At 43.0% G+C, this 25,313-nt stretch overlaps 1 protein-coding gene across 1 annotated transcript in view; it reads left to right on the top strand.

The window, feature by feature from the left end:
- The window catches only part of klhl2 (kelch-like family member 2), a 140,412-nt gene that overhangs the window by 50,350 nt on the left and 64,749 nt on the right, over positions 1-25,313 (top strand). The window contains 3 exon segments of the mRNA XM_068040030.1: positions 1,118-1,239; positions 25,016-25,082; positions 25,085-25,177. Coding sequence (XP_067896131.1) covers positions 1,118-1,239; positions 25,016-25,082; positions 25,085-25,177 — 282 coding nt within the window.

Here is a 25,313-nt window from a genome sequence, read left to right as displayed (position 1 = left end):
GCACTGTCGGCAATGCTGCATGCCTTTATTTAAGCCACTGCAAAAAAAAAAAACCCTTAGCAAATGTAATCACCTCTAAGTCTGCCAAATGATGCTTCACCTCCCGAAGGACGTGGATGAGCTTTCCGGACGTCGATGGTGGGCACTGAGGAAATGGCTTATTACCTGCACCAGATTCCACCCCCCCTCCCCCCCACTTTACCCCCCTTCCACCCCCCCCCACCCCCGTCCCCTTCCCTGCTCCACCCTCTCAGCTCACCCCCTCACAACCCCGTCCCAGCCCGCCCCCCCCTCGCACCATCTTCACCCCGCACCCCCTTCCCCTGCACCCCCCCCCACCCCCTCCCTCTACCCCTCCCCCTTGCATCCCCTCCTCCCACCGGCACCATCCTACACCTGTGTAGGGGCCCCAACAACCCCACTGCCTTGTGGGCGTCTCGGGAGAGACCAAGGCTAAGGGAGTAAACCCTAACAGAAAATCCGGAGCGGAACCCCGTAGGCGGTCATGTGTCACCTTTGGCATGTTTCCGGCAGTTCCTGCAGCCATACTGGTGCCAAACGTCGTGTCCTGCACTCCTTTGGACCCCACCAGAAAGGCCGAGAGGGGGGTTTTGACGACTGGGCAACTCTCAACCTCCATAAATTTGCCCAGGCATGCGCCATGGAGAGGTCACTCCATAGTTGCCTCACAGCGACTGAAACAACACGGAAGGCAGCAGTTACGGGTTATAAGTCCAATTGGCCTTTATAGCCACTCCAGGCGCTGCTTCACAAACCACTGACCACCTCCAGGCGCGTATCCATTGTCTCTCGAGATAAGGAGGCCCAAAAGAAAGAAAGAACAAAAGAAATCCTCTTAGGGAAAGGAAACAAATGCAACAGTAGCCAAGCAAGGAGGCTACTCAGAAAAGTTGTGGAAAACAGCAACAGAATGCCATTCAATACCACATTTTTCTAATTGATCTAGTTGGAAATGTTGCATGTCCTGGGGGAGCATTTTAAAAAGACAAAGTTTCATCTAAAATATGGGTGATAGGTAAATGTGTACTGTAGGCACAAAGATTTCTTAATATTGTGAGATAGAAAGGTGGACAGATGCCATGTTTTTGCTTTTCAGGTGAAATGAGTGAGAGTAAAGCAAAGAGGATTCGCATAAAGGAAGTGGACAGCTGGACATTGAACATTCTTATTGACTATGTTTACACAGCTGAGCTTCAGGTTACAGAAGAGAATGTACAGGTACTGTGTGAGTTGATCGTGTTTAATATCAAATGAGCAGTAATTACAAGGAGATTGTAGACTTGAACCCTTTTAGGACTTTCAAAGTGATTGCAGTCTAATAATAGTAAGGCTCATGTGGTCTGATTGCGAAATCAATTTTCTGAGTTGTTGGCTGTTTGGTTAACCTGTTGTCTTAAATGTTTGTGTGTTTGTGCATGTACATATAAGTGTTTGTATATCTGTGACAAAATTTGAAGAAATTATGAAATAAAGATTGTCTTAACTAGGCCTTGATTGTCAAAATTCAAATTAACTATGAGCTGCAGTGCACACGATCTGCTTCAGCAATGGCTTGATGCTGAGCTATTTATGTCCAAATCCCAGGTCTGTTAAATTAGCTGATTTCAGCTGGGGGAAGCAGTTGGTCAGTACAGCTGGCATCAGTTGCTTCTATGGCAGATAGATGGAAAAGCAGCCAGAATTTCTGCTTCAAACCTGCTGGAACGTATGGATGTGTGAATGTTGGGTGAAGACTGGATGGGACTCGGCTGAGATACCCCGTGGCAGTCAAATAGCTGATAGGGGCACTGCAGTTGGCTTCAGTACTTTGGTTAGGAAGGGGAAAATGAGCCTGAGCAGTGCTGTCCAATAGAAATTGCTGTCTAGCTACAACTGTTGCTCTGGTGACATTGTTTTAACCGTGTGTACTAATTTTAGTAGAAAATAACTTGGGTAATAGATAAGTATATTTCACATGGGTGTTCACTTACAAACATCACCATTCATTCACCAAGGAAGTAAAACACTCAATGATCAAGAAGCACGCACACATTGCTTTTTGTCTTTACATTTTACCAACAAGCACGCAAAAGAGTTAAAGTGCACGTGCACATGCCATGCAAATATGGGTATTGAGGTCACATGCCCCATGACTTTGTGTATTACTCATTTTGATTTACTTAGCAGCAATGCTATTAGCTATATCTGGATTCCCGGTTAGCTGCTTTGGGCTAATGTATTGGACAGCACTCAGCTAGAGAGTTCCCTGCACCTCATTTCTGTGTAGTTACACTGTTGGAAGCAGGTGTGTGGATGTTAAAAGCAGTTTGAACTTGCCATGATGCTCCTGGCTTCGAATAGGCTGCTGACACTCATTGTCTAGGTCCACACATTTTTGTTACTGAACCTGAAATGTACCATAAGTTTAAAATGCCTGGGCGAGATACCGAATGGGGCCAATTAAAAAAAAAAAGTAACACAGTAAACAGTCAGTGCCTTAAGGGGAGGGAAGGAGGTGAGAGGAGAAGATTGGAAAGGGCTGGATGGGATGGTCTGCTTGCGTGGGTGGGAGGGGGAAGATGCAATAGAAAATTGGTATAAGAACAGAGGAATATAGGAAATAGGAGCAGGAGTAGGCCATTCGACCCTCGAGCCTGCTCTGCCATTCAACTAGATCATGGCTGATCTTACTCAATGCCATTTTCCCACACTATCCCCATATCCCTTGATATCTTTTTAATATCAAGAAATCAATTAATCTCTGTGCGAATATACCCATGACTGAGCCTCCACAGCCCCTGAGGTAGAGAATTCCAAAGATTCACCACCCTCTGAGTGAAGAAATTACTCCTCATTTCAGTCCTAAATGGCCTACCTCTTATTTCAAGGCTGCATCCCCTGGTTCTCGACCACCCCTGCTTCCCACCCCACCCCACCCCAGCCAAGGGAAACATCCTTCCTGCATCTGCCCTGTTGAGCCCAGTAAAAAATGTTGTATAACTGGTGCAAAACTAGATTTAGCAGGTTTGGAACATTTTAAAATTGGTCTGTTGCCACTTTGTACCCATAATATTGAAATTCTGATCTGTCAAACAAGTGCCAAGCTCAAATTCCAGGCAGTTCTTCTAGTGAGAGCCATATTTAGATGTGATTGTGACCCATTAAAATGAAGCATAAAAGTTCTTAGTTGTATATTTATGGTGTCATTATAATTCATGCTTATGCCATATTCCATTTGCTATTTCCCCAAACTAACTTATTTTGTTAAATAATAATTATAAAATGTACAAAACTAGAAAGATGACTTTTGTTAGAATGCAAAGTCTTAATGTTTGCACTTTGTAGATTTCCCCTATGTATACAACGCTCCTGTTATCATCAAATTTAAAAAAGGGAATTTCACTCTTTTAATAAGAGGATAGGGTGCAATGGATTATTACTGCATTCTCTCTACTTCTGGAACTAGAGTTTAAATCCAGTAAAGGCTGGTTTATGTAATCTTATGAAATTAGTTTGGCCCATTTCCTAGTGGACATCCACTATTATTTGCAGGGCCAGGGCAGGTTTTGAGGGGTGGGGGGTGCGGGAAGGATGAAGGGGACATACTTTTCTTTTTACTTTTGCCCCTTGCCAACTTCTTTTGAATATGGTCTCTTTTTCTCTTGCCTTTGAATGTTCGCTCTTTGTTTCCCCCCCCACAACTTTTTGTATGTGGTTGCAGCTCTGTGGAATGGAAAATATGGTGTAATATTACTCTACTGTGACTAATAACCAACAAGCTCTCTCAATTTTCTTTGTACATTTCAATGTGCGCTACCTTTAAGTTTTTTTCACTCAGCCGCACACCTTAAAGCGGGCAACTTGTGAGTGGCCTGTGTGGTTCCTTCACGATTACTGCGCGACTGTGCATGCATGCGCTAAGAGGGAACATTACTGATTACTTTGCCCCAAGATATGTCATCCTTGTGGCTTCTTTGAGCAAGACGCCTGGTGTGAAGAGAGTAGTTATTAATTGGGGTAAAACACACTTTACAAATGCTTTTAATTGAAACATTTATAAAGTGTGCCTCTGATCAAGCAGGCCAGGTCGACTCGCAGAAAATGGTTGGGGAGGAGATCTATTTTATTATTCTAGACAGTATTAGCATTACATAGTTTTTGTTGACTCCTTTTATTGTAGTAGGATACTACAGAATTCAATTGATTTTTCTTAGATGACTGAAAGATGTCCTTTTTCTTGAGTATTTTGGTTTGCTCTGGTCTTTGGTATCGAATTATGTTGAATTTTACTTCAATATATTGGAGTAATTTTGTGAGCCCACTCACCTGTTTCTGGCCCAGTTTTGCAATAGCTTGCATTTATATATTGTCTTTAACATAATAAAACATCTCAAAGAGCTACACGGGTATATTCAGACAAAATTCGACATAAGCCAAAGGAGGAAATATTAGCTTGATCAGAGTTTAATTTTTAAGGAGGGGTGTGAGGTGGAGAAGTGGGAGAGATTTAGGCAGGGAATTCCAGAGCCAGTGACCATTACCAGCTCCTGGTTTTCTCAGGCTGTCCATGTTCGACCCATATGTATGAAACATTTAGGAAATGGTGACAATACAATTTAATTGAATTCGGCGTGAACGTAGGACAGGGAAAAGAAAAACATAATTTGATTTAAAAATACACCTTGCCTATATGAAATGGAAGGAAACATTAGGGAAAAAGATCCATCGATCAGCAGTGGGAATATTTAAACATGAGATGGAAAGGATGCATTCTTTTAGGTGAGTGGTTTAGCACAAAGGGACATAGCAATGTAAAAGATTTAGGACAAAGACCAAGAGGAACTCTTGCACAAAGGCTTCTGAGGCTATGGATTGCACAACCAGAATAAGTAATTGAAACAGAGACCATGTCAGCAGTTAAACATAGGATGGACAGGTGGTGGCTAAAGAAAAGGGAATAAAGAGAGATGGGAAAAGAGTGAACACCTGGAATTGGGTTTCCTGCTTAAGTGGAAAATAAAGACCAACAAGTCTTGTTTTCATGGTGTAATCTCTATCTAATCTTTCTCACCCCATACCATTAGCTCTGGAGTTCCGCCAACAATTTATCCTTGACCCCTTCTTCCTCATCTGCATGCTGTCCCTTGGCAACATCACCTGTAGTTATGGAGGCAGCTTTTGCATGTACGCTGATGAAAACCAACTCTTCCCTCTTCCTGATCTCTTGATTCCTCTGTTGCCAGAATCCTTGTCTGACATTCAGTCTTGGATGAGCCACGATTTCCTTCGGTAAGCGTTGAGAAGGTGAAACCTGCTGTTTTTGATCCCCAGCACAATTGCACAAATTCCACATCTGTTGCCACTGTCTTAGGCTGAACCAGTCTGTTTGCAACCTTGTCATCATATTCAATCTTGAGCTGAATTTCCAACCCCTGTCCTCTCCTCCACAAATATTGCCTCTTTTTCCATCTCTAACGTCAGCCCATCTGCTGCTGAAACCTTCATGCATGCTCTTGCCATTCCCGACTCGGCTATTCCAACATTGTCCTGGTCAATCTCCTGCCATTCATAAATTTCAGCTGATCCAAAATTCTGCTGCCCATATCTGAGCCTGCCCCCTGTTCTACCTGCTTGCTCGTTCATCCTCTGTCCCCACTGACATAAGATGGCTCCAGGACCCTCAATGCCTTAAATTTAAAATCCTTATCCTTGTGGTTAAATCTTCATGGCCATATCTCTTCATCTCTCTAACCTTCAGCCTCAAACAACTTCTCTCCAAACTCTCCATTCTTCTGACTGGCTTCTTGTGCAATCCTCTCCCCGCCCCTGTACCTCACCAAAGTAGCGATGCCTTTAGACACCACACTCTGGAATTTCCTTCCACGACGCTCCTTAAAACCAAATCTTTGACCAGCATTTGGACTATCCCTCCTAATATCTCCTTTGGCTCAGCAACTTTTATTTATCTTACACAGTAATGATAGCCGAGTGGTCATGATACTGGACTAGAAATCCAAGGGCCTGAACTAATAATTACAGGGACACGAGTTCAAATCCCACCTTTGCAGTTGGGGATTTAAATTCAGTTATAAAATAAAGATGGAATAAAAAGCTGATGCCAGAGATGGTGACCATGGAACTAACTACCAGATTGTCTTAAGAACTCGATTGCTTCACTAACCTTGAAGAAAGAAAACCTGCCATCCTTACCCAGTCTGGCTTATGTGACTCCAGACCCACGGCAATGTGTTGACTCTTCTCTGCCCTCTGAAATGGCCATCACCTTCTCGAGGGCAATTAGGGGTAGGCAATAAATGCTGGCCTTGCAAGTTACACCTATACCCCATGAGCGCAAATAAAAAAAAAAAAGGGTTATGTCTCTGAGACATTTTTCTAGTTAAAGGTGATGCATAAAACCAAGTTGTTTGTTTCCATTGATGAATGCACAAAAACTCTCAAAATCCAAAAGCCCCCCGAGGGACAATCCCTACAGTTACTGGTCCTGAAATAAGGTCGCACTGCAGGTGCACCCGATATAAAGGTATGGCATACACTGCCCTCCAATACCACTCACTAATACTTTGGCATTCAATGCAGTCTCTGGGGGTAGGCATGCCTTTTCCCAGCGGAAGGGATTGGGTGGCCCCTGTGTCCCTCAGTAGAAGGTGTGACAGGGTAGATGTGGATTGAATATTTCCTCTGGCTGGTCTGTCTAGAACCAGGGGACACAGTCTCAGAATAAGGGGCAGGCCATTTAAGACTGAGGTGAAGAGGAATTTCTTTACTCAGAGGATGATTAATCTTTGGAATTCTCTACCCCAGAGTGCGTTGGAAGCTCAATCAATCATTGAGCATGTTCAAGACAGAAGTCGATAGATTTCTGGATACAAATGACATCAAGGGATATGGGGATAGTGGGGAAAAATGGCATTGAGGTAGATGATCAGCCGTGATCTGTTTGAGTGGCAGAGCAGGCTTGTCAGGCCCAGTGGCCTGCTCCTAATTTCCTATCTTCCTATTGCCCTAGGATTTGTCCCATTTCCAATCTTCAGAGTACTAGTACCACGAGCAAAACTTGTGTGCATGTGGAAGACTGCACATGTGTAGATTTTGTAAAGTAAAAGTTTCTGACTGCAGCTGAAACGTTGTTAGCGGTAAGTTGGTGAAACATGATTTTATAAAGACAGAATATTTATCGCACATAATGCACAATGTATTATTCTACTACTAAGATGGTGCTATGCTAAACGTGGCCAAAAAATATTACATACGACCATACAAATTAGGAGTAGGCCTCTCGAGCCTACTCCGCCATTCAATAAATTCATGGCTGAACTGATTGCTCCACATTTTCACCTACCCCCGATAACCTTTCACCTCCTTGCTTATCAAGAATTTATCTAACTCTGCCTTAAAACTATTCAAAGACACTGCTTCCACTGCCTTTTGAGGAAGAGGATTCCAAAGACTCATGACCCTCAAAGAATTTCTCCTCATCTCTGTCTTAAATGGGCGACCCCTTATTTTAAAAAAGTGATTCCTAGTTCTAGATTCTCCTACAAGAGGAAACATCCTTTCCACATCCACCCTGTCAAGACCCCTCAGGATCTTATGTTTCAATCAAGTCACCTCTTACTCTTCTAAATTCCAGCGGATACAAGCCTCGTAAGACAGCCCGCCCATTCCAGGTATTAGTCGAGTAAACCTTCTCTGTACTGCCTCCAACGCATTTACATCTTTCCTGAAATAAGGAGACTAGTACTGTACACAGTACTCCAGATGCGGTCTCACCAATGCCCTGTATAGCTGAAGCATAACCTCCCTACTTTTGTATTCAATTGCTTCATGATAAACGATAACATTCTATTAGCTTTCCTAGTTATGTGCTGTACCTGCATACTAACCTTTTGCGATTCATGCACTAAGACACCCAGATCCCTCTGCATCTCACAGCTCTGCAATCTCTCACCATTTAGATAATATGTTTTTCTATTCTTCCTGCAAAAGCGGACAATTTCACGCTTTCCCCCATTAAACTCCGTTTGCCAGGTCTTTGCCCACTCACTTAATCTATCTATGTCCTTTGTAGCCCCCTTATATCCTCTTCACAAGTTACTTTCCTACCTATCTTTGTGTCATCAGCAAAGTTAGCAACCAATCCTTTGGTCCCTTCATCTAAGTCATTGATATAAATTGTAAAAAGCTGAGCCCCCAGCACTGAACCCTGTGGTACACCCATCACTTGTTACATCTTGCCAACCAGAAAATGACCCATTTATGCCTACTCTGTTTCCTGTTAGCTAGCCAATCTTCTATCCATGCTAATATATTACCCCCTATACCATGAGCTTTTATTTTCTGCAATAACCTTTGATGTGGCACCTTATCAAATGCCTTCTGGAAATCTAAGTAATCTCCACCGGTTCCCCTTTATCCACAGCACATGGAACTCCAATAAATTGGTTAAACATGATTTCCCTTTCACAAAAACTTGTTGTCCCTGCCTGATTACCTTGAATTTTTCTAAATGCCCTTCTATAATATCTTTAATAATAGCTTCATATTCCAGGGTGAATTGTTTCTCTGCATTGGCAGTTCTTTGCATAGAATGTCTACTTGTATATTTAAGAAACAAATCATTCAGCAAGTGATCCAAGCTATTATGAGAAAAAAATGTAAATTACACAATTCAATATGTTAAATGTGTTCTGCATGATTTTGTATAACATATAAGTTTTATAAATTGGATGAAATTATGGAAAGCATTCGATAGTGCCTTTCTTATGCAAGTAAATGTATTTTTTAAATAGTTATAATTTCACTGGTCTGCATCTTACCAATTCAGTAATTTAAGTTTTTAATTTTTAAGTAATCTTCAGAAATAAAATTACTTCACTAAGATTTGAATCCTTTACAAAATTGAGCTAGTTTCTGTATGAATTTGTCTCTATGCATTAATTTATCACATAATAAATGTGAATATTGTAAAAAGAAGAATAGCATAAAAGGAGTCTGTTTCTTCTGCTCCCTCAAAAAATGACCAGACTTGATCAACTCAAGCTCTTGACTGAAAAAGGATTGGTGGAAACAACAAAAAAAAAGTGTGAAATCTCAATTATCAGCAAATTTCTGTGGGTTACGAAAGACCGTAGGGATTGGGCCTGTCATGATTTTAATTTTTTAAAAATAGAGTGGCATTTCTGCTGGTGTATTCAGATTTACTGGCTCACTTTCCCACGTGCACTCTCCTATGTCTCCAGCTCGGGGACCTGCTACAGATGGAAGGAAATGATCAGAAATGCTCTCCCGGCTACAGTGGTGAACACCGAGCATTTTTGGCTGTCTGGGATTGCAGTACATAAGGAAGCAACTGATCAGTTGACTGGCCAGTTGTTTCAAGCTTGTTGCTCGTGCTGATGAGGGCAGTGGAGATGAGTGCTGGATGGGTAGAGAAGCTTTTGAAGTACAATAGTTTGAGGAATACCTGCCAATTCCTATTACTGATCAGACAAGGGACTTCTTGGCGGATAATCAAAATTCCACTGTAACATATCGTGTTTGGCAATGTTGAGGTTTTCCCTGTGAGATTTTGACACTTCAACAAATACACAGAAAAGCGTCCTGACATACCACATAGTCAACCTTTATCCCACCCACAAATTTTTCACCTTTGCCTCATCAATCACTGCTCAGTTCTTTTAGAATGGTCAGTGATCACTTCCATTCAGAAGTGAAAGTGCTCCTTGAATCGGATATGGACTTCTTTTTGGCCAGGGCAGAAGCTCATCACCACCATCGCTCTTATTTCTTGATAATTCATGGCCGCTGGAATTATTCAGTCAGACAAGTAGGTATAACTGAGTATTATCTCCTCTTGCCCATTCCAACCCTCTAAGGGTAATTAAAACAATGGCCCAGATTTTGAGTTAATAGTAACAGTGAGGCTAAATCAGATATCAACTTTCAGAATAGGTGTGTGCATAGTTTGATGCTGAAATCTGGAAGTTGCAGTCAGAGTTACACTGCCCCTCCACTCTCTGGCTATAACAGAAGCTCGCTCATAGACTCAGCATTGAAAGACAGGCACCAGTGTGAAATTGGGGTACTTGCCCACCAGCCACCCACTAAATGCACCAGGGAAAGTTTGCACCAGTGCATCTGGGAGTAAGTGAACTTTTAACTGTGTGACGATTACTTCCAAATGATATCTCCGCCCTGAAAATTTAATTTTACAATTGTGGAGTCTCATTGCTTCACAAATTCCTTCGCTGCTGACCGCATAATCCAGGTCATTAACTAGGTCTATCTTGTAGTTAAGATAACTTTAAAAAGAAATTCATGTTTCTCTTTTTGAATGATGGTTATTCATTCTCAGGATGAAGGCATTGTTGGGAAAATTGGCATTTATTGCCCATCCCTACTTGTCCTGAGAAGGCGATCATGGTTGCCTTGAACTGCTGTAGTTGAGTGGTTTTGATATAACTGAGTAGCTTACTGAGTCACACGAGAGGGCCATTTAGCGTCAATCATGGTGGTGTGAGATTGAAGTCATGTATAAACCAGGCTGGGTAAAGATGGCAGCTTTCTTTTCCTAAAAGGCGTTAGTTAATTAGTTGGGTTTTTACAACAATCTGACAGTTTCGCCGTTATGTTTACTGATACCAGCTTGGTTCATTTCCAGATTTTTTTGGGGGAAAAAACAATTCAAATTTTCAAACTGATGTGAAATTTGAACTTGCGTCCGGGATTATTAATCAGGTTTCAGGAGTTCAGTTGAATAACTACTAGGGCTCCTGGCCAAAAATCTTGGTAAAATTGATGACTGTGATAAATGGACCTTGGCTGAATTCAATTGGGAACTCCCTACCATGGTTAAGTCAAGTCGATCAATTTGCGTGCATTTATATAATTATTTTTTTTAAAAATGTTTTCCCGTTCTGACCCTTTTTTTAAAAGTTTGTTTTCTTGAATCTTTTGGGTTGCCTGCTTCTGTACTACGTGGCATTTTAGGAGGTAATCTGCACCTTGCTCTTAGTCAATTATGTTTTGTTACCAGTTGCTGGGAAGTATCTCAATGATATGGTTGATTTTAATTGTTTATAAATTTCTCCCCTCACTCCTGTGGGAAAGCACTTTTCCCTAGATAATGCAGCTAACATTGAGATTTCAGTATATATGTGGTTTAGTTTAGTTTAGAGATACAGCACTGAAACAGGCCCACGGGTGCCGACCATCAACCACCCATTTATACTAATCCTACACTAATCCCATATTCCTACCACATCCCCACCTGTCCCTATATATTTCCCTACCACCTACCTATACTAGGGGCAATTTATAATGGCCAAATTTACCTACCAACCTGCAAGTCTTTTGGCTTGTGGGAGGAAACCGGAGCACCCTGAGAAAACCCACGCAGACACAGGGAGAACTTGCAAACTCCACACAGGCAGTACCCAGAATTGAACCCGGGTCGCCGGAGCTGTGAGGCTGCGGTGCTAACCACTGCGCCATTGTGCCGCCCTGGTTGTGAATCCATATGCTACCACGTAATAGAGAATGATAAATCAACGTGCTGCGCCACCAAACTGGTATCTACAGTTGTATTTCGCCCTGCATGCAAACATTGTTTCCAAATGCATCGAGGCAGTAAAGCTTCTTTCTTGAAACTGCAAATAAAAGCTAGGTTGCTTAGGCTATAAATTTGTTTTCTAGGTCTTGTGGTCTGAATGATTAACTTGGAACAAGTTGTTCAATATTAGAATACACTGAGAACAGTATCATGATGCGGCGACCTGGCACACTGATTGTGGAGTGTTCACAGAATTTCTGCTGTCTCTGCGTTGTTCATGCATTCAGTACTATCTGAATGCTTACCTTTTGTGACATTGAGGTTCCTGTTTTACTTATGATCGTGCAACCTTGAATATCAAGCAACTTTTTATTTTCCTTTTGTTTTCTTGCATATGAATGCTAATACATACTTAGGTTGCTTTTCATGAAGAGATTGGTGTTTCTACCCATGAGAAGTCAGTTGATTTGTTGGGCCATGAGACATATTTACTGATTCTCTTTTGTCGAAATGTCTAGTGTGTCACCATATATAGTGGCCCTATGGATGAGATGGTAAATGATCTCCCACCTGGCTGTTCAGCAGCATTTATTTACAAACAAACGGGGAGTTCTCCTGCTGCACTGGCTGATAATTCTCTCTCAACCAACAGAATCTAAATTTAGATCAACTGGTCATTCATCATCTTCCAATTTGTAGAATCTTTCTGCACCCAAAATAGCTGCTGTGTTTGTATAGCTAAGTCACTGATCTTTGACATAATTTATTATTTGAGAGGTGTTTTCAGATGTTTGAGAAATGTGCTATGTAAGCTCCCTCCCTACCCCCAGCCCCATCATTTACTCTCCACGGGTGCCAGTAGATAGTCATGCGTGAGTCAGGGCAATAAATACAAGCAGTCCCACCGTTGCCTGATGTCCAGCCACATGCACTTCCTGTAGGTGTTAAAACATAACCATTTGGAGTGGATAACCTGGCTTAATTTTCTCCACTTCCCCCTCACCCACTGCCCTGCCCTCATGGTTGATGACAGTTCATTGAGCATACATAAAGGATCAAACTCTGAACTCCCTGATCGCTGTGGCTTTGTAGCACCTCAAATGATGCTTTTATTTATTCAGTTGTAAGAGAATGTACAGCTTTATGAAAAGCTGAATAATTATTAAATATTACGTGTGTGTGGTTACATATATCATGGGGGGCGGGAGGAGAGGAAAACCTCTTTTAGGCATGTCTGCCCTGTTAGAGGAGTTGATGTAAGGGATACGTAGCAATGAAAGCTGTGCAGTGGGATAGGTATCGAGAACACACAAAAGTCTGTGAATGTGGTTGTTGCCTTGACATTCAGTACAAAGCATTCGGACTTCTGGCAGCATGCTGTTCTTTGCAAGTCTACATTCCACTGTGTGTCTTAAATGTTCTCTGAAGTTAACTGAAGCCAGGACTCCAGAGAGCCTTTCTGCTGACTTGCAATCTCTCCAGTCTCCACAAAAGGTTATGGATAGTTATATGGAACAACTCTTTGCTGAAATGCTGGAGGCTTGCTTAATAAAAACCCTTTTCCCCTCCCTTTCATCTGTAGGGATAATTGTTTCGACAAGTAATGTGTGAGTTTGAATCCCTGCTAAGTAGACATGAGAGATCTCAATAACTGCTACCATTCTGCTGGTAAGCTATTCTACTTATAATAAATAGTCCATAAAGTTAAGGTATGGCAGGGCAACTTTGCCAAGTGGAATGTGCAGCCTGTGGCATGTGGGAAGTCATGAACATGCCATGTGTCCTAGACAGACACATCTGCTGCAAGTGTAAACTGCTGCAGAAGCTTGAGCTCTGGGTTTCGGAACTCGAGCAGCGGCTGGTTGTGCGTCCACGAGGCGGAGGACGACATGGATAGCACGTTTAGGGAGGTGGTCATGCCGCAGATTAGGAGCATGTGGGCAGAGAGGGAATGGGTGACCGCCAGGCAGTCTAAGAGAACTAGGCAGGTACTGCAGGAGTCCCCTGATATGATTTCACTCATCGGTTTTCCATTTTGGATACTGGTGAGAGTGATGGTTCCTCAGAGGAGTTCAGTCAGAGCCAAGTTTGTGGCACCACAGTTGGCTCAGCTGCACAGGAAGGGAGAAGAAGAATGGAAGAGAAGTAGTGATAGAGAATTTGTTAGGGGAACAGATAGGTGTTTCTGCGGCAGTAAACGTGACTCCAGGATGGTGTGTTGCCTCTCTGGTACCAGGGTCATGGATGTCGTAGAGCAGCTGCAGGAACAGCCAAAGGTCGTGGTCCGCATTGGTACCAATGACATGGGTAAGAAAGGGGATGAGGTCCTGAAAGCAGATTTTAGGGAGCTACGAAGGAGATTAAAAAGCAGGACCTCAAAAGCAGTAATCTCAGGATTACTCCCAGTCCCATGTGCAAGTGAGCAAAGGACAAGGAGAATTGAGCAATTGAACACATGGCTGGAGAACTGGTTTAGGAGGGAGGGCATCAGATTTCTGCCACATTGGGACCAGTTCTGGGGCAGGTGGGACCTGCACAAGATAGACGGGTTGCATCTTAGCAGGAATGGGACAAATATCCTCGCAGGGAGATTTGCTAGTGCTGTTGAGGAGGGTTTAAACTAAATTATCAGGGGGATGGGAAGCAAAACTGGTAACTTGTCAGGGGTGTGGGAACCAGGAGCAAGAATCGGAGTGAAATACCAAGGTACACAGAATACTGGGGGAGATGGATAGCACGAGAGTAGGAATGGTAAGTTATTATATGGGGTCAGAATAAGGGAGAAAGTAGTAATAAAGTCTGAATCCGGGTTAATGTGCACATATGTGAATGCACGGAGTGTGTTCAAGACTGGCGAGGTACAGGTGCAGATTGCCACGTGGAAATATGATGATGTGGCTATAACAGCGACCTGGCTCAAAGATGGGCAGGACTGGGTGTTAAATATTCCTGGATACAAGGTGTTCAGGAAAGAAAGGAAAGGGAAAAAAGGGGGAGGAGTGGCGGTATTGATTAAGGAGAGCATTGCACTGCTGAAGAAAAAGGATGTCCCAGAGGGGGCGAAAACAGAATCAATTTGGCTAGAGCTAAGGAACAAAAACGGTGCAGTTACATTGCTTAGTGTTGTCTGTAGGCCACCAGCTAGTGGGAAAGATGTGGAGGAACAAATTTGCAAGGAAATTCTAGGGGTGCAACAATTATAGGGTAGTTATAATGGACTTTAATTATCTGACATAGACTGGGACAATAGTGTAAAGGGCAGTGAGGGGCAAGAGTTCCTAGAGTGTGTTCAGGAAAATTTTCTGCAACAGTTTGTTGCTAGTCCAATGAGAAAAGAGGCATTGCTGGACCTCGTTCTTGGGAATGAGGTGGGCCAAATGGATCAAGTATCAGTAGGAGAGCATTTAGGGGATGGTGGTCATTGTATCCAACGGTTTAGGCTGACTGTGGAAAAGGACAAATAGCAATCCAGGATAAGACTAATTAACGGGGGGGGGAAGGCCAACTTCAGTGGGGTAAGAATGGAGCTGGGGTGAATAAATTGGAATCAAAAGCTGGCAGGAAAACTGGTTGATGAACCATGGGCTACCTTCAAAGAAGAGATAGTTCGGGCACAGTCGAGGTGTGTTCCCTTGAAGGGGAAAAGTAGGGCAAACAAATCCAGAGCTCCCTGGATGACAGAAGAGGTAGAGATTAAGATAAAGAAGAAAAAGTGTGCTGATGACAGATGCCAAGCAGAAAATACTATTGAGAACCAGGCTGAATATAGAAGGCCCAGAGGGGAAGTGAAAAATCAAATAAGAGAAGCAAAGAGAGAGCATGAAAAGAGACTGGCAGCTAGCATTAAAGGAGATCCCAAAGTTTTCTTTGCGATAAATAGTAAAAGGGTGGTAAATGGAGGAATGGGGCTGATTATGGGGATTTACACATGGAGCCAGAGGGCATTAAATGAATACTTTGCATCTGTCTTTACCTAGGAAGGAGATGCAACCCAGGCAATGTTGAACGAGGAGGTAAGTCAGACATGAGAGGGGTTTAAAATTGATAGAGGAAGTATTAGATAGTCTGTCTGACCTTAAAGCGGATAAAGCACCGGGGCCGGATGAGATGCATCCAAGGATACTGAGAGAAGTGAGGGTGGAAATTGCAGAGGCACTGGCCATAATTTTTCAGTCTTCCTTAGACTCCGGGGTGGTGCCAGAGGGCTGGAGAATTGCAAATGTTACACCCTTGTTCAAAAAAGGGTGTAAAGATAGCCCAGCAACTACAGGCCAGTCAGTTTAACTTTGGTGGGAAAACGTCTAGAAAAAATAATTTGGGACAAAATCAATGGTCACATGGACAAATGTGAGTTAATTAAGGAAAGCCAGCATGAATATCTTAAGGGAAAATCATGTTCAACTAACTTGCTGGAGTTTTTTGAGGAGGTAACACAGAGGGTTGATGAGGGCAATGCTGTTGATGTGGTGTACATGGACTTTCAAAAGCCATTTGATGCAGTGCCACACAACAGAATTGTGAGCAAACTTGTAGCTCATGGAATAAAAGGGATGGTAGCAACATGGATACGAAATTGGCGAGTGACAGGAAACAAAGAGTAGTGGTTAATGAATGTTTTTCGGGCTGGAGGAAGGTTTGCAGTGGCGTTCCCCAAAAATCAGTGTTGGGACCCTTGCTTTTCCTTATATATATTAATGACCTAGACCTTGGTCTACAATTTCAAGGTTTGCAGATGATAAACTTGGAAGCATTGTGAACTGTGAGGAGGATAGTGTAGAATTTCAAAAGGACATAGACAAGTTGGTGGAATGGGCAGACAGGTGGCAGATGAAGTTCAATGCAGAGAAATGTGAAGTGATTCATTTTGGTAGGAAGAACATGGAGAGACAATATAGAATAATGGGTACAATTCTAAAGGGAGTGCAGGAGCAGAGGGACCTAGGTGTATATGTGCATAAGTCATTGAAGGTGGCAGGGCAGATTGAGAGAGCGGTTAATAAAGCATACAGTGTCCTGGGCTTTATTAATAGGGGCATAGAGTACAAGAGCAAGGAAGTTATGTTGAACTAGTGTAAGACACCAGTTCGGCCTCAGCATCCAGTTCTGGGCACCACACGTTAAGAAAGACGTGAGGACGTTGGAGAGAGTACAGAAAAGATTCACAAGAATGGTTCCAGGGATGAGGAATTTCAGTTCTGAAGATAGATTGGGGACGTTAGGACTGTGGTATTCAAAATCATGAGGGGTCTGGACAGAGTAGATAGAGAGAAACTGTTCCCACTCATGAAAGGATCAAGAATGAGAGAGCACAGATTTAAAGTATTTGGTAAGAGAAGCAAAAATGACGAGGAAAAACTTTTCATGCAGCGTGTGGTTAAGGTCTGGAATGCGCTGCCTGAGAATGTGGTGGAGGCAGGTTCAATTGAAGCATTCAGAAGGGAATTAGACAGTTACATGCAAAGGAAGAATATGGAGGGTTATGGGGCGAAGGCAGGGGAATGGAACTGAGGGAATTGCTCTTTCGGAGAGCCAGTGTGGACACGATGGGCCGAATGGCCTTCTGCACTGTAACCATTATGTAATTCAGGCCAGGCAGCATCTGTGGAGAGACAAACTGTGTTCATGTTTCAGGTTGACGACCTTTCGTCAGAACTGAAAAACGTTCGAGATGTAACGGATTTAAGGAAGTATAGGTGCAGAGAAAGCGGGGAGGGGAGGAAACAAGAAAAAGGAAAGTCTAAAATGGGGTGGCAAGTAGGAGTGAGTTTAATGAACAGCAGAATCTGTACCAGCACCTGCTGCTCAAAAAGCAGAGTCATGATCTGAAATCGTTGAACTAAGTCTGGAAGGCTGCCAGGTACTAATCGAGAGATGAGGTGCTGGTCTTTGAGTTTCATTAGAACAGTGTAGGAGGCCAAGAGCAGGGAGGTCAGTGGCAGTAGGGAGGAGAGTTAAAATGACAGGTGTCTGGAAGCTCAGGGTCATGCCCGCAGACTGAACTGAGGTGTTCAGCAAAGCAATCACCCAATCTGCATTTGGTCCTCCCCCAGTGTAGAAAAGACCAGTGAATACAGTGTATTAAATTGAAAGATGTACAAATAATTCGCTGGTTCACTTGGAAGGAGTGTTTGGGACACTGGACAGTGAGAATGGAGCTGGTAAAAGGGCAGGTGTTTAGTTTAGTTTATGTTTAGAGATACAGCACTGAAACAGGCCCTTCGGCCCACCGAGTCTGTGCCGACCATTAACCACCCATTTATACGAATCCTACACTAATCCCATATTCCTGTCACATCCCCAACTGTCCCTATATATTTCCCTACCACCTACCTATACTAGGGGCAATTTATAATGGCCAATTAACCTATCAACCTGCAAGTCTTTGGCATGTGGGAGGAAACCGGAGCACCCGGAGGAAACCCACGCAGACACAGGGAGAACTTGCAAACTCTGCACAGGCAGTACCCAGAAAGTGTTGCATCTCCTCAGCTTGGATGGGCAGGTGCCATGGGAAGGGGACAGTATTGGGGCTGATTGAGGAGGGGGCCAAGGTGTCATGGAGGGAATGCTGAAAGAGGAGGGGAGGAGAAGATTAGTTTGGGGGTGACATCACACTGAAGTTGGACTAGGGGAACTCATTTCTGGTTTTCAGAGAGTGATATGAGTGAGAACAGAAGTGTAGGAAATAGGCTCTATATGGTAGAGGGCCCTTTCAACCATGGTGGAGGGGAATCCCTCATTGAGGAAAAAGGCCGAATAGGTGTGACCGAGAAACTGGGAGTATACAATCCTTACAGGAAGCAGGATAGGAGCAAGTGTAGTTAAGGTAGCTGTGGGAGTCAGTGGGCTTATAGTAGAAATTGGTTAACAGTTTATCCCTAGAAATGGAGAAGTTGAGGAAGGGCAGGGTCCAAGATGGGCCATGTGAAGGCAGGGGAAGGATAGAAATTGAAAGCGAAGTTGATTAAAATTTCCAATTCAGGGCTACTGCAGGAATTGGCACAGATACAGCCATTAATGTATCAGAACAAGAGATGAGGGAGGGACATGAGTAGGATTGGAACAAAAACTGTTCCACCTACCCAAGAAAAGGCAGATATAGCCAGGACCAATACATGTTCCCATAGCAACACCAATTATATGGGGGGAGTAAGTGGAGTCAAAGAAGAATTTGTTCAGTGCAAGAATAAGTTCAGCGGGCAGAGGAGGGTGGTGGTGGATGGGACTGGTTGGGCCTCTGTTCAAGGAAGAAGCGGAGAGCCTCAGGTCATCCAGGTCGGGGATGGAGCTGTAGAGGAATTGGGCATCCGTGGCAGGGAGGAGATGATTGGGGATGGGAAACTGTTGAAATGGTGGAGGGTATTGAAAGAGTCGTGGATGTAGGTCAGAAGAGACTGGACAAGGGGAGAAAAATGGAATTGAGATCGGAAGAAATCTGTTCCTTGGGGCAAGAACAGGCTGAAATGGGTATACCAGGGCAATCCTGTTTTGGATCTTAAGGAAGTGGACGGTACAAGTTTGGGGGACTGTGAGATTGGCCATGGGGAAAAATCTCCAGAGGATAGGAGGTCAATGACTGTCTAGGAAACAATGGCTTCATGTTCGCTGGTGGTCTAGGAGGAGGTGGTCAGAGAGTTGGCATTCAACCTCCGCTAGGTAGAGGTTGGTCTGCCAAACAACCATGCTGTACTTGTCAGCAGGTTTAATGATGTCAGGGTTGGATCTGAGCAAATGAGTGCAGCAAGCTCAGAGCGAGATCAGTTAGAGTGAGTGAGGAGAGTGGAGAAATTGAGACAGTCGATGACCTACTGGCAGTTCCCAATGAAAAGATCTAGAGATGGTAAGAAGCTAGAAGAAGGGGTCCAGGTGGAATAATATTAATGACTTAGACTTGGGTGTACAGGGCACAATTTGAAAATTTATAGATGAGACAACACTTGGAACATAGGAGTAGGCCATTCAGCCCATCGAGCCTGCTCTGCCATTCAATATGATCATGGCTGATCATCCACTTCAATGCCTTTTCCCACACTTCTCGTTCTTCCTATCAAAGTGAATCACTTCATACTTTTCTGCATAATATTTCATCTACCACTTGTCTGCCCATTCCACCATCCTGTCTATGTCCTTGAAGTTTTTCACTATCCTCCTCACAGTTAACAATACTTCCTTTTTTTTTTACTCAGAGGGTTGTGATTCTTTGGGATTCTCTACCCCAGAGGGCTGTGGAAGTTCAGTCATTGCGTATGTTTAAAGCAGAGATTGAAAGATTTCTAAATACCAATGATATAAAGGTATTTCCCACCTAAGTATCTTAAGTCAAACTAATAAAAATCATAAACAATGCAGAACTTTCACTCTCTCACAAACACTCGAGGTTCACACATGTGCTCACAAATAGGTTACAGAGTGGGGAAGGGTAGATTGGTCGAGTTAGAATCCATAGAAAAAAGGGGTATACAGTCTGTGGAGTTTGGTGATTTGACTGGCTTCTAGCTGAATTTGTTGGTCCTGAGGCTTTTAGTTTGAAGAGGTAGATGACTGATTCAGTGGGTCTCTTGGAAACAGCGATGCAGATTTCCTCCAAAGGGGTTTTTGATTGTAGCCAGAGTATGCAGAGGTGGTCAGTCAGCAGGCGGAGTTCAAAGCTTGCAAGCTGGAATGGAGAGAGGAGGGACCCCCACTTGGGTCCGTATGTGCCAGAGTCCAGATATTTCTGCTTGCTGCTGAGAGCTTAAAACTACAGGGTTGGGTGGGGGCTTGTCACATGACAGTCACCCAATGATTCAAACATGATAGTTAGCAGTGCATTTCTTGCTAAAAAGAACAAGCAGTTTCCTTAAACTTCTTGGGTCTTGGTTCTTGCTAGGATGAGCAGTCATTTTGTCTCCACCTCATAGGCCTTGCAGTGTAAGATGCAGTGTTGAAAATTTGGTGGCCATCTTAAGCTGCTAGCAAAGTCATCTTTTATTGGTTCCTTTTTAAATTTCTCTTTTTTTTAAGTTCAGATCTCCAGTTAGTGGATTAAAGAAAATTATCATTCAACAAAGCGCGTTGGCGTGACAAAAGCATACGGGATCCTGGGCTTTATAAATAGTAGCATAGAGTACAAAGCAAGGATGTTATGAACCTGTATAAAATACTAGTTCAGCCTCAGAGTATTGTATCCAGTTCTGGGCAACACACTTCAGGAAGGATGTGAACGCATTAGAGAGAGTGCAGAAAAGATTCACGAGAATGGTTCCAGGGATGAAGAACTTCAGTTATGTAGATAGGTTGAAGAAGCTGTGGCTCTTCTTGGAAAAGAGAAGAAAGAGAGCAGATTTGATAGAGGTATTCAAAATCACGGAGGGTTCTGAACAGAGTAGATAGGGCAAAACTGTTCCCGTTAGCGGAAGGATGGAGAACCAGAGGGCACCAGTTTAAGGTGATTGGAGAAAAAAGCAATGCGATATGAGGAAAAATGTTTTTTATCCAGCGAGTGGTTAGGATCTGGAATGCACTGCCTGAGAGTGTGGTGGTGGTAGATTCAATCAAGGCCTTCAAAAGAGAATCGGATAATTATCTGAAGAGAAAAAATTTGCAAGGCTACGGGGGGAAAAGGCAGGGGAGTAGGATTAGGTGAGTTGCTCTTGCAAAGAGCAAGCATGGACGTGACTGGCTAAATGGCCACCTGCTGTGCTGTAACCATTCTATGATTCTGCAAAGACTGGAGAAAGGATCTGCTGTGCTGTGGGGAGAAGAATCCTGGCCAAAGAAGTGAGACAGAGGTGAAGACAACAGAACAAAATTTTAGCATTGTGCTGAGTTCAAAATTCATTGAGGTGGGCAGAAGGAGATGAAACTGAGGCCATTGCTGAGGACTGACCAGTCAAAGTAGGAGAGTGGAAGGTCAGAGGGGATAGTGAAAACCTGGCAAGGGGTGAGATTGGAAGGAGAGATGAATCATAGAATTGTTGCAGCGCAGAAGGAGGCCATTCGGCCCATCGTGTTAGCACTGGCTCTCCGAAAGAGCAATTTACTTCGTGCCATTCTCCTGCCTTCTCCCTGTAACCCTGTGCATTCATCTCGCAAGGTCATTCCCTGCACCTTGCACAATATATGCGGATGGTATAAGAAGAAAGTCAAGGGAAAGAAGGATCTGGTGGGGCGTTAGTATCTAAGTTGTTGAAGCTTGTAGTTCTTGACATCTGAAGAAAGAAAGAAAGTTTCTTGTTCAAAACCTGGATGGGGCACAGGTTGAAATGGAACTCTGGACCAGGACTGAGACGATGAGTCGATGCTGCTGAAGTGAAAGGTCAAGAGGCGTCCATGTGGTGGTGCTTGGCATTGACCTCAGGAGATGGTAAGAGCAGTGGTTTGAAAACACTGAATATCTTACCAATTGTCTGTAATCATAAGTGCATCCAAAACATAATGGGTGAAATTTTAGTTGGAATCCACATGGAATAAATTGGAGACGGAGACAGTTGCTGAGGAAGCCGATGTGGCTGTGAAAGCGAGTTTTAGTAGATACACATGAGAAGAGAAACAGAAAGCAATGAAGATGAACAAGATAAAAGAGCCAAACTGAAAATCCATCTGAGAGAAGGTGGCCATTCTAGGAAGTAAATTAAATATGAATATAAAAGGCAACATACTGTGAAGCTAAAGATCTGAAATATAACCCGAAAATGATGGAAATACTCTGCAGATCTTTCTTTCTAAGATGCCACTTAAGCAACAAACATGTCTTGGGCTAACAGGTTACAAATTACTGTGGAAACTTTAGCATGAGAGTCTTATTGTATTGTGACGGAAACCATACCTGCCAAAATGAGACCTATTAATTTCGTCATATGGAACATTATTATTTGAATGCTTACTGGACATTGAAATAACATGTTTAAAAAGACCAGAGAATAGTAGCTGAAAACATGGCTGCACATTTGCATTCTAAAGGACAGTTGCATGGAGAGACAATGGGAGCACTCCCTGATCCAATTAGCCAGATTTGTCAATAGTGATGATCTAGAGACATTGAGAGTCATTGAATGTTTAAGAGCCAGCATTCCACCCTCACTGAGTGTCGGTTAAGCTTTGAGGAATCCACAAATCTCGCAGGTGAGACTGTCTCAAGAAAACTAGTCACATGACTAACCTGCTGGCCAACCTGGATTTAATTGAATTGTGCTCACAGAACAGCTTTGAGGAGAGACTGCAATTGAACTTCAAGAGGAGAGCACCCCGTCTCTCTGTCTCTCATGAAAAGTTCCAAGGGACCCACGAAGGTAACTCGAGCCTCAAGACAGAAGACTTGTGCAGCCTTCTGGTACCAGCTAAACAAGTTTGAAAGTGTGCATTGGGCCCCAACAAGAACTGCAAGACTTAAACTTCAATCAAAGACTTTACATCCAACCCAGAACCAGTAACTGGATTCCATCTATTACTTTCCACCTTAATTCTTTCTCTTCCTCTGTCTCTATTTGTGTGTGTGTGTGTGTGTGTGTGTTTATCGCGTATGCATGCGAGCATGGTCATGTCACGTACTTTTGGTAGTATTAACTGAGTTAGAGTTTTAAGGTTAATAAACTTGCACCTTTCTTGTTTAAATCTGAGAAAACCGGTCTGGTTGATTTCTTTGCAATCGCAATTAGAGATCAGTGAGCAAGGACTCGCCGAGGGGAAGCTAAAAACATCGTGTTTTAAAAAATGAACCCTGTTACGGCCAAACCAGGAAAAGGCTGAGAGGGGAGCCCTAGTCTCCTGCCTCACCAGGTCATAACAATATTGATAAAAGTGAAATAGGTCAGTACCCAATGCTCTCAGCAATCAGCCTATCTGGTTTTGTATCCAAGGTCCAAGACCACTTGCCCAAAGAAGATTTGTTCTTTGATCCGCAATTTTGTCTGTGGACTGAATCATGTAAGGGAATTAATACTTCTGGTTGAACTACAGCTCAAAGAAGCTTTTTAAAGAGTGTTTCCTTTTTAATTTAACAATATTTGTTTGAAAATGAAATTTTATATGTCTTAAAGGCCCCCGGGATTTTGGAAAGATTCTAGGCTTGATCCCTTGTCTGTTGGAATAAGCTGACCTCTGCCTGGATGGTGGTGGTGATTGATTGATCTTTCCTTCCCTGGGCGAGAGAAGGAAAGATCAGACCAGTCCCACTATTGATTGCAGTCTGGCGACATCCCCACAACTGAAGCACAGGTGGGATTGATGAGGGTTAAGTTTGCGCCTGTGGTGGCTGCATGGTTGAACAGCTTTTCATCGTTCATTCTCGGGTGGGAAGAATTACCAGTTGGATGAGGGCTCGTGGCATCCCTGGAACTGTATGCTAAAATGAAGCATTGCCTTCATGAAAGAAGGGAAGAAATTTGGTGGGAGAATTGGCAAAAGTTGAAAAATGTCCCACCCCCTGCAATTTTCTTTGCATTTTTCCCATTTTCTGAAAGCTGTGATTCTGCTGGGTACAGTTCCATAGGTGCTGGTTGGCCTCTGGTATCATGGCAAGTGGCCATTCTTAACATGTGAACCTGGTTTAAGTGATTGTCAGCAGAATGAAACAAAAACGGGAAATGCTAAAAATGCACAGCAGATCAATCAAGATCTTGTAAAAGGGAAAGACAGCATAGATTCTGAGATTTACAGTCAGAATATAAACTTTTCTCTTTCCAAATGCTGATTGAGCTGCATATTTCTGGTGTTTTCTGTTGTTGTTTGAGCTTCAGCATCTGCAGTGTTTTGTTTTTGTTTTCATTAGGACTGCTGACAGGCTGCTGAGACTATAAGGAGTCCTGGACTTGGTTGTGAACCAAGACTGATTCTGTTCTTGGACAACTTTTGCATGTGTATGCTTATGAACAGGTCCTCTGCCATGTTTTCTTTTACATCTCTCAGATTGGTGTTGCTGATGCTAATTCTGGTGACCGTCTTGCTGCCCTGATTGAGACAGCCAACATCACAGGCTGAAAATTGAACTTGAGATGTTCTTCTGATTGGCTTACTGGTGCTTTTAACTTGAAAGCCAGCTGGCAGCTTGTTAAAATTTGATGTCATGAACTACTCTGCTCCACTTGGTAAACTATAAAATTATAAAGTGTCACTGGATTACAACATATGAATTTAAAAAGTCACAAGACCCATCAATTCTCTCACCATCAGCTGGATATGCCAACTTTGTACAGCATCCATTATGTAACACACACTAGTAATATTACTTTCTTGGGAGGCAAAGAAAACCTGGCCAATTTCGAGAGAAACTCTGCAAAATTCCCCCAACTTCATAAGGCAATTAAGCAAAGAAGTTGGTCCAGTATAAGTCTGTAAATTTATTTGTGTTGTCCTTTTGTGGGGTTCTTATCATGTGATTTCTTCCTGCCAAAATGTGCCGTAACTTTAAATGTTCAGATGTTGATGTCCTGTGACAGATTGCAATGTGTTACTATTTGTTAACAGGTATTACTTCCAGCAGCAGGACTACTGCAGTTACAGGACGTGAGAAAGAACTGTTGTGATTTCCTGGAGTCCAGCTTCATCCTACCAATTGTTTAGGGATTCGAGCTTTTGCTGATATGCATGCCTGCACTGAACTCTTGAACCAAGCCAACACGTATGCAGGCAAGTGCTATCCAAAAGAGCTCCGTGTCCTTTAAGCCCTCTTATATGGCCAATAATTAATGTAATTTGTGGAATTTATTTTTTCTTTATGCATATTGTACATATCAGAGAATGCCAGAGACCATATTGATGCAGA

This window comes from Heterodontus francisci, chromosome 1, assembly GCF_036365525.1.
Source record: "Heterodontus francisci isolate sHetFra1 chromosome 1, sHetFra1.hap1, whole genome shotgun sequence".
NCBI lineage: Eukaryota > Metazoa > Chordata > Chondrichthyes > Heterodontiformes > Heterodontidae > Heterodontus > Heterodontus francisci.
The sequence above is the reverse complement of the archived record's forward strand: the minus strand, read 5'-3'. Positions and strand labels throughout refer to the sequence as shown.